Here is a 12,632-nt window from a genome sequence, read left to right on the forward strand (position 1 = left end):
TCAGTGTAAGTATTGAGTTACAATTGTCATTGAGAAGCTGCCCTGAGGACCCAGACTTCCTGTTTCCTGACTGCTGCAGAACATCCAGCTGAAGAATCCTCATCGCCTGTCATCTGATCACCACACCACCACAGCTCCTTATATTTGCTTTAGATTTTAGATATCTCAAAGATTTACACAAAGTCTACTTCAAAGCTAAGAGTTTTATTATAGCCTGTTGATTGTTGAGATTTATTCTGCATATTACTTCACAGAAGTATAGACCTATTCATTAACCATTCTGGTTAAAAAAAAGAAGTAATAATATACAGTTGTTGAAAAAGCTACAATAAAACGTTTTTAAGGATCTTTCAATAACTTTTATATTGAGTTTGTATTTAAGCCAGCCTTTTACATCAATTAAACGGTCATAAGAACACTTTACCATTTGTATAGTTGATCCATTTAATAGAAACTTGAGGAGTTTTTCAGTGTTTACAGGTTGAGTTTTGTATACATTTGTGTATAAATACATATAAGGTCCAGTTTGTACTTGCACAAAATGCCAAGGAAAGGTCAAAGGTCACAGTCCCAGAAGCTTAGATGGCAAAAGCAGAAGGAACAGGTAAATCTTTCTCAGACCGGTGAGCAGGTAAAGGTGTCTGTTACAAGTATTCCCAGTCCAGAAGTGCAGCTCAGCGTTCAGACGGCCGCAGTGTCTTATGCAGATGTGGTAAAGAGAGGTGTTTGCTCATCATCTGTGCCAAATGCTAAAGAACAACAGGTAATCCAGACTGAACCCCAGCTAACTGTGCAAACGCAGCATGATGGAGAAGCTCCAGGACCGTCTCATGTACAGGTTACAAACAGTGAAAGTCGTCCACGAGTGAGTAGCATCTGTGCGTCTCGAAGCCAGGCCAATGCTAAGTATGGAAAGTACCGGAATCAGCAATGCATGGCGAACAGTTTGGTTTTCCTGTCATTCTTACACGAGGATGAATTCATTACCAGAGCAGATCTCAACCGTGTGTTGGACAAAGGCCATGCCGTGTATTCAGATGCCAGAAAGAGGTTTGTGAACAGCGTGTTTCTAGCCTGTGATGAACTTCCCACTGTGATCATCAGCCGCAGACACGAGTATCAAGTCGACATGTCTCAGTTTGCTCATTATGGCACATTTGACGGTACAGATCATCTTCCGAGCCTTGAACAGGGACTACAGCGTTTGGCTTCAGAGTTTCGCTATGCTTTGCTAGTCATGGGAGGAACAGCCATCGCAGTTTCCAGGCTGACTTCAGGTGAATACGCATACTTTGACCCTCACCCACGTAAGTCTACAGGAATGCCATTGTCGCTAAGTGTAAGTGGTGGAACTGCAGTTATGTTAAAATTCACACGTCTTAACGACATGATTGACAGGATCAAACGTTTGTACCGAATGTGTAGCATCGCACCAACCTGTGCTTATGAGCTACAGCCTGTTGAGTTCCACAGTGAAAACGCTGCTGACCAAAGAAATGCTGATGAAAACAGACAAACAGCTACAACTGTTTCAGCACCAGCTTTAAATGAACCTGAATTTGAAACCCCAAAGTCCACTGAGCAGACACAGAAAACTGTGGCCGACACTTTAGCTACTGAAGTGATGTCATCCAGAGTGGATTATTCAAATGAGCCAGCTGCTGAGCTGAACAATTCTGATTATTTAGAAATAGAAACCTCTGCATCTTCTGTGAGAGAACCTCAGGTAACATCAGATTCTGTTCCTCAGAAGGATCCAACCGCTGCCAACCGCTGTTCAACAAAGACAACACAGGAACTTTCACATAAACTGCTGAAATATAGTAAACAGGGAAGGAAAAAAATGAGGAGAAGATTATTGACCCAACAAAAACTACCAAAAAGAAAGGATCCTGATCACAGACAAAAGAAGACTGTGTACAAAAGTAATCTATATAAGCTAAATCCTATATATAGAGAGAAACAGAGGGAACATTTGAGAAAGATCTATAAGGAAAGAGATGATTTTAAGGAAAAACAGAAGGCGCAAATGAGAAGGATCTATAGAGAAAGTGCTAAAATTAGAGAGAGAAAAAGAGAACGTGTCATAAGGATGTATAAAGAAGATTCTTTATTCAGAGAAAAGCAGAAGGAACGAATAACAAGAACATACAAAGAATCTCCCGTGTTCCGAGAAAAGCAGAAGGAACGAATAACAAGAACATACAGAGAATCTCCCGTGTTCCGAGAAAAGCAGAAGGAACGAATAACAAGAACATACAGAACTTGTGCCGAATTCAGAGAGAAACATAAAGCTTACATGAGGTCATATGTTTCTAACCTATATAAAGAAAGTGTAGAATTTAGACAGAAAAAAAAATGTTACATCACTAAACGTTATGGAGAAGAGAGACAATTTCAGCAACAACACAAAGAGAATATGAGAGAACGAATGAGAGTAAAATATTGGAACGGTTTTTCTTTTAGACAGATGCATAATATCAGATGTGCAATGAACATAAAAAGAAAATATCGTCAGATGCATCGACCAGCTGAAAGTTTACAGTGTCATCCAGATAACAGTTTAATGAATGAGGCCATATCTCGTTTCAGATCCAACATTAAGTCAGCACCATCTTATGTTTGTACTGTTTGTCTAAAAGCTTCTTTTCCTAATCAGGTGAAAATCTGCAAAAGAGAAAATTACTCAAAACACCAAACTGTAGCTCAGCAGTGTCTAACTGGTAAATTTGTTCATGTGTGTGATGAAGCATGTAATGATCACTGCAGCTTTCCCGTTGAGAGAAAAAAGGAGTATATCTGTCACACGTGTCACAGTTCCCTCAAAAGTGGATGCATGCCCAGGCTTGCTGCTGTCAACGGTTTAGAACTGCAGGATATTCCAGCTGAACTGTGTGATCTCAACATTCTGGAGAGACATCTGATTGCCAAATGCATACCATTTGCAAAGATTATTCCTCTTCCAAAGGGCAGACAAAGACTCATACGTGGTAATGTGGTGTGTGTACCATCTGAAGTCCAACAAACAGTTGACTATCTACCTCGGCTCAGAAGCCAATCACAGATCATGAGGGTGAAATTGAAAAGACGACTGTGCTACAAAGGCCATCAGCTGTTCCAGACTGTCACCTGGTCTAAACTGATCGAAGCCCTGCGTAAACTGAAACAGATTCACCCACAGTACACAGATATTGTTATCAGAGATGATGCATTGCTTTGTGATCCAACATTACCTGATGATGACAGCAGTGATGAAGCCAGCATGGGAAGTGATGATTATGATGAAGCAGATTTAATGGAAATTGACAACTATGAAAAAGATGCCCTTTTGTGCGAAAGTGAGTCTGAAAGTGAACAAGCTATTAATATGCAATCCTGTGATGAACAACCAGAGGAACAAAATCCAGATGAACCAGAAAGTGATTTGAACAATGGAGGTTTTGCTCTAGAAAGTTGTCTGCAGCCTGTTGACATTTCAGAAGAGATTCTCTGTTTCAGTGATAACACGTATTGTGTGGCTCCTGCAGAAAGAAACAATCCTGTCAGCTTCTTCAGAACTCCTCATTTGGAAGCCATGGCATTTCCTGTGCAGTTTCCTACTGGTCAGAATACACTGGATGAAAAGAGACTTCTTAAACTCACACCAAGTGCTTACTTCAAGTCAAGGCTTTTCAACATTGATGCAAGATTTGCTAAAGACACAAATTACCTGTTTTTCTCACAGTTTGTCACTGAAATACATTTGGCTAATTCCAGCATGACAATACAGCTAAGGAAAGGTAAAACTATGACCAAAGATGGACGCAAAATCACATCAGGAATGTTACAAAGTAAGACAGAAGTAGAGAAGCTGGTAAGAAATAAAGATGCAATCAGATTTATGCAGCCACTCAGAGGAACTCCAGCTTACTGGCAGAAAACTACCAAAGATTTATTCAGTATGATTCGTCAAATAGGAACACCTCAGTTCTTTGTCACTTTCTCTGCTGCTGAGATGAGATGGCCTGAAGTGATTCAAGCAATAAAGAGACAGCAAGGTGAAGAGGTTGATTTTGGAGCCCTGGACTGGTCAGAAAAGTGTGAAATTCTAAGATCAAATCCAGTAACTACCATGCGGATGTTTGATAAGCGTGTTGAGGCTTTGTTCAGAGATTTGCTTTTTTCTCCTGCACAGCCCCTTGGTGAGATCATTGATTACTTTTACAGAGTTGAGTTCCAGCACAGAGGTAGTCCGCATATACACATGTTGCTGTGGATTCGAGAAAAGGTAGAAGCAGATGTGGATGACGACCAAACTGTCTGTGACTTTGTGGACAGATACATCTCAGCTCAACTCCCTGATCCAGAAAAGCAACCTGAACTGCACAAAAAAGTCACTGAACTACAAAAGCACAGCAAAAACCACACAAAAACATGCTTTAAGAGTGTGAACTCTGGTTGTAGATTTGGGTTTCCAAAACCACCATCCACAAGAACAATGATTGTGAGACAGGATGAGGATTCAGACACTGAAGCTGCAAAAGCCAAACTCAGACCTTTGTTGAACCTGCTGAAGGAACCTGAAGCTGCTTCCCTCACCATAGAGCAGATTCTGTCACGATGCAACTTGACAATGAATGAGTATGAACAGTGCCTCCAGAACATAAACAAGAAAACAGCTCTGATTCTGAAACGTGACCCAAAGGACTGTTGGATCAACAATTACAACCCACACCTGCTTGAAGCCTGGAACTCTAATTTAGATGTCTCATTCATTTTGAATGCCTATTCATGTGTAGAATACCTCTGTAAATATATAACGAAGAAAGAATCTGGCCTCTCTGAATACCTGAAGACAGTTATTGATAACTCTGGAAACAACATGGTCAATGAATGTGATGAAATGAGAGCTGTGATGCAGGCTTACTCAAAAAAGAGAGAGATCAGTGCACAGGAGTGTGTGACTCGAGTCTGTGGCCTAAAAATGAAAAAATGTTCCCGCAGTGTTGTATTTGTACCAACAGATGATAACCCGGTAAAAATGAGTCGGCCCATGAGCTTCCTGGAAAGCACAACACATGACAGTTGTAATATTTGGATGACAAGTTTGAGTGATAAATACAAATGCAGACCTGAGACCCCAGAATATGAGGAAATGTCACTGGCTGATTTTGCTGCCTTGTGCAGGTTGGTGAGTGGTCCAAATGAAGGAAAAGATGTGCTTCCTCTTCTAAACCAGCTTGGATTTGTACAAAGGCGAAAGAATGATAAACCAGCTATAATCAGATATTACCACTGTTCACAGGAAAAAGATCCTGAGCAATATTATGGTCGACTGTTGAGACTTTACCTTCCACACAGATCAGAGCAGGAACTGAAACCACAATGTTTCCAAACCTATCAGTCCTTCTACAACTCAGGTTTTGTGCGACTTCCATGTTCAGACCACAGTGAGTCTGTGAAACGGATTGTGAAGAGAAATAAAGACAAGTATGAGAAGAACTCTGAGGATATTGAGAGTGCACTGGAAGAGTTTGAACAAAATAGGGATGTTGTGATCGATGAATGGTGTAATCTTGCTCCTGAATCTGAAGTTGTGAGGCTGCAATGTGATGAGAATCTTCCTGAGAGACATTCTGATGATGAGAACGAACAGGAGAATGTCCCCGACTACAGTCGTCAGTCTGATGCTGTAACAGAGATCAGAGCCATCAGAGAACAACCTGCAGTAGATCCAGCCGTGGTACGTGTAATGTATCAGAATCTGAACCAGAAGCAGGCCTGCGTGTTCTATGCCATAAGAGACTGGTGTATTCAGCGAGTTTGTGGTTTGAACCCAGATCCATTTTTCTTCTATATCAACGGTGGTGCAGGAACTGGAAAGTCACATCTGATTAAGTGTATTCACTCTGAAGCATCAAAGATCCTGAGCAGACTGCCTGCTAATGCAGAAGAAGCTGACATATCAAATCCAACTGTTTTACTGACTTCATTTACCGGGACAGCAGCTTTTTCTATCAATGGCTCTACATTACATTCTCTACTGAAACTACCCAGGAGTCTGAAACCACCCATTCAAGGACTTGGTAACCAACTGGATGAAGTCAGATCTGAGCTGATGAATGCTGAAATTATTGTTATTGATGAGATTTCAATGGTTTCAAAACCCCTTTTTGCCTATGTGGATGCAAGACTGAAACAAATCAAAGGCACTCAGAGACCTTTTGGTGGAATGTCAGTTTTAGCTGTTGGAGATTTTTACCAGCTGCCACCAGTGCGACAGTCTAAACCTCTCTGCGTTTACGATCCAGAACAGATTGACCTATGGCAGGAACATTTTCAGATGATCACTCTAACCGAGATTATGCGTCAGAAAGATGATGTGGCCTTTGCAGAGATGCTGAACAGGATTAGAGTGAAAGAAAAGACGGATGAACTTTCTCAGTGCGACAGAGATTTGTTGTCACAGGCTGTGACTGCACCAGAAGAATGTCCAACTGAGGTCTTACACATTTATGCCACCAACAAGAATGTGGAATCCCATAACACAGATACCCTGAAGAAGCTTCATTCAAACATCATAATCATCACTGCAGACGATTTCCAGAAGGATAAACGTACAGGCAGAATGGAACGAAGAGACAAACCATTTACAGGTGGGAGAAATGATTTACCTGACACTCTGAATGTTGCTGAAGGAGCTCGAGTTATGCTGACCAGAAACTTGGACACACTAAACGGTTTGGTCAACGGTGCTTTTGGTATACTGGTAAAGGTGGTGAGATCTGAAAATGATGGACACATAATTAAACTGGGGCTCAGAATGGACAACCGGCAGCCTATGAGACACAACCGCAGTGCTAATGCAGCATCTGATGATCTGGTTTACATTGAGAGAGCAGAGGAGAGTCTGAAGTTTAAAGGAGCGGTACGCAGACAGTTTCCTGTAAAGCTAGCATTCGCCTGCACAATTCACAAAACTCAGGGTCTTACAACACAGACAGCTGTAGTTTCAATGAAGAACATTTTTGAACCAGGTATGGCTTATGTTGCTCTCAGCAGGGTGACGTCTCTCAGTGGACTGTATTTACAGGACTTGGATGAGAAAAAGATTTACGCCAATCCCGAGGTAACTGCAGCGCTCCAAACCATGAGACAAGCCAGTGTTGAGGAAATGATGCCTCTTCTTCAGGTCAGAGAAACAGCCAACAGACTTGACACTCTTACACTGATCCATCACAATACGGAGGGTTTGCCATCTCACATCAGTGACATCAAGAGTCATCATGAAATGTGTTTAGCAGATGTTTTGTGTCTCACAGAGTCTCACCTCCAAGGCTCCTTTGTTGCAGACAGTCTTCATTTGGATGGCTACACCATGTTCAAACGCAACAGACATGTGTCCTACACAAACTTTCCTCACATGGCCAGCAGAAGTGGTGGTGGAGTTGTTGTGTATTTGAGGAATCATTTTCAGGTTCAGGTAAAACAGTATCTGCATAATGTCACTGATCTTGAGTTTTTAGTGTTGAAGGTTCAGGCTCCATTCCCTGCACTCATTGCTGTTGTGTACAGACCTCCTGACTACAGTTTGACACCATTCATGCAAAACCTGGTAAGTCTTTTAGATTCACTTGAAATAATGGACTGTCACCCAATCATTGTGTGTGGAGATTTTAATGAAAACCAGTTGCAGAGTGGAAGAAAACAGATTCTGGAGCAGTTTCAGTCGAGAGGGTATTCACAGCTGATCACTTCTGCCACTACAGACAAGAACACCCTGCTTGACCTCATTTTTATTTCTCAGCCACAGCTATGTCGTCATTCAGGTGTTCTGAGATCATACTACAGTTACCACAACCCTGTGTTTTGTGTCCTGTCCTTGAGCCAATCATGAAGGCGTCTGGTGAGTTTTGAAACAATTACAGATCATGTTTGTTACAGAGTTTACTGATTGTAGAGTATGAAAAATATTTTTCATTGGAAAAAATTGTCTTCCCTACTCTGTCTGTAAGAAGACCCTTTCTTATTGCAGTGTTATTAATCATTTCACCAAATCATGGCTGTACTTCATGCAGAGCCGGGAGATCTGCTTTCTGTTATCATGCACCTCAGATCTGAAATATACTGCATTAAACGGACATAATTTATTTTTTATTCTCATGTTTTAAATGACTAAATCTACTTATACATTTTTTCATGGATGTTAATTGTTATCTCCTTTTTTGATACTTTTTTTACTCTGACGTATGTATCTCAACAAACGAGATCTTCCCCTCAAAGATGCTTTCAAATATGAAATAGTAAATAAATAAATCCCAGATAAATGCAGGTATTTATTATGGGTCACATGAATAAATACAGACAATTATATTTTCTTGATTATAGTAAATTTTGTAGAATCAAATGTTTTTGGGATGAATGAGGTTTTGCTTATCATGTTTTACAGGTAAATTTTTTTTAAAGTTTTAAACTATCTTCAGGCTAACAGAGATGTCTATAATTATACATCATGTAGAGAAAAACATTTTTACAGCTTACAGAATTTGTATAAAAACTGATTTAGAAGTACATGGAAAGTTTCTGCATCCATTTTCTGACTTGGCCTTTATCTGGGTGGGTTTGGGTTTGGGTGGATAAAGGCCAAGTCAGAATTCTCTGAGCAGCTGGAAAAAGCTGATAATAAACAAAGACATCAGAAAGCGGGGGCTTTAGGTGTAGCCCCCGCTTTCTGACGCACTAATTAGATTTAGTAACTGACACCCCATACCAGCATTATATAGACACTTGGGGGCAGAGATGGGTGGGTGGGGAGGGTGGGTGGGTGGTGTTAAAAGCACTGTATGTTTTGTAGATGTATTTTTTTCAGACAGGGCACACACAGTCCTGTTTCCTTTGTGGGAAAACCTTCAAACTTCACCATCCTCAGCTGAAACAACAACATCTTAACACCATCTTCATGAACTGCTAAGCCAAACCTGATCCATCAGTGCTGGACTGCACAGATAACCACATGCCACACAGAGACTGCTGTTTTATGAACTGCTATACCAGTGTGTCTTCAATGGAGAAGATGACACACCCATCACCTGACCTCCTGCCTGATCTGGAGACCGTCATGATGCTGCCACACTACACACCTCTGAGACCATGAATGATGACTCCTACTGAGGAAACTATTTCCTGTCAGAGATGCTCAGTGATCCTCAGAGCAGAGAGAGGTATGATTCTTTATCTTTGATAAAAAATGGCAGTGTTTTTAATTCAATTAATTAATTAAAATCCTGTTTAGTGCATAAATAATTCCACACTCAAATGATTATACTTGTTGACACTTTTTGAGTTTTAATTCACATTACGGATTACAAATCTATGCTTTTTCTACTCTGTCTCTCTGTGCAGGTATTGCTGTCTTCTGAGTTCTTCAGTGTCCCAACTGAGACATTCAAACCTCATTGCAGAGCTCATGTCTTTCCTCACCATCATGTGACTGTGAGATTGCTCTGGATTCTGGTTATGTGGCCTGCAGCACCTATAAGGTATTTCAACATTGTTCATTGTATAACTTATTTGTAGTTTTTAGGCCTTAACACAAATAAAATGTTCCTTTTTCTGTATTTTTTAGAACAAGCTCGTCCAGTGTGCCTGCATTCCAGCTTCTTAGACTCTACTCAAGTGGACAGAGTATCAGTGTTTGGCCACTCTTACAGACACCAACTTCTGTCAACTCACTGCTACTGATCAGGCACCTCACTCCAGGAAGACACAGGGCTGCAAGCCTGTCATCGTTTCCAGTGTGGCTTTGTATTCTTGGGGTAGCATCAGATTTTTCCCACAAATATTCAAAGGTAACACTTGTTTTAAGCTTAGTTATTAAATCAAAAGTCTTCCCTTGTGTTAATTTTTTTTATTTTATTTGTTTTTGTTTTCTTTTAGATTTATGTGCACTGATCGGATGTGGTGGAGCTTTGTTAACTGTGTGGAAAACATCTGTTTGTGATGATATTTACAATGAGGCTTTAAGGTGACAGTTTCCATGTAATTTCAATCCTTTTACTAAGCAAAAACATGTTTGCAATTAACATATTTTTTTTAAGTTTTATCTTCTGGATTTCTGGTTAACATTCCTCTGTGACAGCAAATACTAAACTGGTCCAAGTACCCAGCATATCATTGGTCAAAGGCAAAAAGGACCACATGTCACACTAGCAATGAATTATTGACTGTGTTTGTGTCATCAGATTTAACTAACAATATCAGACATATGAAACTGAACTCTGGATTAATGTGCAGATTTTTTTTGTGTTTTTTTTTATTGTTGAATAATTATTTTGTAGAACAAACCCAATCTATTTACCCAAACAATGTAACTTGTTTGGGTAAATAGTGGATTAATATATCTAAGTCTATAAGTATAGCAAGCTGAATTCATACAGACACACAGCTCTAAATCCTGGATTGTAGGATGTACAAAAATGATCATGTGATTATTATGGACATTTAAATAACTATATCTATTGAACCATTACATGTATTCTTTTTAGAAATTACACAATCTCAAAATGTGAAAAAAGAAAGTGTTTAAGAGAATAAATAATGTGTGTTTGTATGAATCCTGCCTTAGTATGGGGTGTCAGTAACTACATTAGTATAGAGTAGGTCTAACAGTGGTTTTCCACATCTGCTCTAATACAGCAGTCCCCAACCTTTTTTGCGCCACGGACCGGTTTATGCCCGACAATATTTTCATGGACCGGCCTTTAAGGTGTCGCGGATAAATATAACAAAATAAAACTAGTACCGGTACTGAAAAAAAGAAAATTTATTCATAACACACGTGAAAAGACCCAGGAAAACCAAGTAAACGATAAAAACGATAACAAAATAACGCTGAAAACCGATAAAAACCCTGAAAACTATACATTTCACACCTGAGCCTCATCTCTCGCGGCCCGGTACCAAACGACTCACGGACCGGTACCGGTCCGAGGCCCGGGGGTTGGGGACCGCTGCTGTAATATATATAGATAATGGGTCAGACATATAAAGTCATTTTGAAAAGTTCATAAAGGTCATTTATATGTGTTCCTCTTTATCATTTTATATCAGGTCAAACAGCTGACTTGAGTTTTGATCAGAGTAGAACCATGACATTCATGCTAATGGTTCTACTGTTTACAGTTACTTTATGATGGATTTCACCCTGGTCACAGCACTATGTGAAAAGCTGTTAGAGGTAAAGTTAAGCCAATTAATACCTCATCATAAGTCACTCTCTAACGCAAAGCAGTGATTATTTTTCACTGTAATTTATTCCACAACGATGTTCTTTATTTGATCCTTGTTTCTTTAAATATGCAAATCGATTGTTCAGCTGTGTGACTCTCCACACCTCAAATATATCACAATGTGGACTTCATTTTGACAGTATTTTGTAGATTGGTACCATATTTATCATCAAATCAGGAAACTGTAAACTAATTGAAAAAATTAAGCTTATGAAAATTTTAATGTGGCATAGGAACATGTTGTTTATCCTTGCCAAATGGTATTTACACAAAACTCCAGCAAATCAGAGGATATATTTTTGTCTCTCACTTGCTATATATGTGTATATTTTTGCAGTTAATAGCCTATCATGTGTCTGCGCATCTTAGGGCCATAAACATAAACATGGCAAACAAGGATATGTTCATAATTCCAACAGATGCTTCAATTGTTTGTATAGATTTTAGATCAATTTGATTTGCATTTTCTATTAATATTTTTCTGTTTGTCCCAAATGGTATTTTTATTTCTTTATGCCATTATTGTAATCATTGGAAACAACTGAGTAAATATTTTGTATCATATGTTTCTAAAAATATTTGAATGTTCTACTTTTCTACTACTGGTTTTCTACTTTCTAAACTTTCTGCCACTTTTTGGCATTTCAATAACATTATTTTTGGGTGTTTTAATCTCTGACCGCAGCATCTTGTGCATTTATTACCTAAATGTTGTTTGTGTGGGTCTTGCCTTTGTTATGTTTTTTTGCCATTTTTAGATTTCACCAGCTGTGCAAACTCGCAATTTTACCTTGGTTTTGTTCCACATTAGTTTATCTGCTGGCACGTTTTCTTCCTTTTCTAATGTTTTTGGTAATTTTTCACAGTTAAACAAGTAACTTTGAGGTTACTTCAGCATTTTCAGCTGTTATCTGTTGACAGTTTTGCCTAATTATTACATTTCTGCAAATTTCTAGCAGTTCTGATAAGTTGTAATATTTCTGCCAAGTTTTTAATTTTCTACTAAATTATATTATTCCTGCTAGGTTACACTACTTTTGTTTGTTATGTTATGTTAAGTTATGTTATTCTAAATTATTGCATTTCTGCTAAGTTATTACATTTTTCTTAACTTGATATTGTTCTGCAAAGTTATTAAAATTTCAGCAACTTTTTAAACACTGACTTTGATTTCTTCAGCTTCTTCAGCTATTTTCAACTATTTTCAGCAGACAGCTTCAGCTTTACAGTTTCCTCTAAGTGATTGCAGTTCTGCTAAGTTATTACATTTTAGCAAGGTTCTTTTGCTTCTGCAAAGTTTTTACAATTTCTGCAACTTTTCAGCTTTTTCAGCTACTTTTTGCAGACAGCTTCAGCTTTAAGCAT

At 39.1% G+C, this 12,632-nt stretch overlaps 1 protein-coding gene and 1 long non-coding RNA gene across 5 annotated transcripts; both read left to right on the plus strand.

Moving 5' to 3' along the window:
- Positions 1–2,710: 2,710 nt before the first annotated feature.
- Positions 2,711–8,580, plus strand: LOC146557354 (uncharacterized). Of its 4 annotated transcripts, none has more exons than XM_085248546.1 (2): positions 2,711–7,594; positions 7,787–8,580. In XM_085248546.1, exons 1-2 carry the CDS (start codon positions 2,837–2,839, stop codon positions 7,874–7,876), a joined length of 4,848 nt encoding a protein of 1,615 aa, XP_085104672.1. In that variant the 5' UTR covers positions 2,711–2,836; the 3' UTR covers positions 7,877–8,580. The 4 variants fall into 4 exon arrangements, with proteins under 4 accessions (XP_085104672.1, XP_085104671.1, XP_085104673.1 ...); XM_085248545.1 differs by having other exon boundaries at positions 2,711–6,907; positions 7,073–8,580; XM_085248547.1 differs by lacking the exon at positions 7,787–8,580 and having other exon boundaries at positions 2,711–7,171; positions 7,302–7,560.
- Positions 8,581–8,817: 237 nt separating this feature from the next.
- LOC146557355 (uncharacterized) lies at positions 8,818–12,632 on the plus strand. The gene is made up of 4 exons (XR_014888883.1): positions 8,818–9,200; positions 9,382–9,518; positions 9,605–9,827; positions 9,916–12,632. It is a non-coding gene; the product is annotated as an uncharacterized LOC146557355 (long non-coding RNA).

This window comes from Mchenga conophoros, linkage group LG16, assembly GCF_057382185.1.
Source record: "Mchenga conophoros isolate Kocher_MC1m ecotype Shallow Benthic linkage group LG16, M_conophoros_male_GT1.1, whole genome shotgun sequence".
NCBI classification, from domain to species: domain Eukaryota; kingdom Metazoa; phylum Chordata; class Actinopteri; order Cichliformes; family Cichlidae; genus Mchenga; species Mchenga conophoros.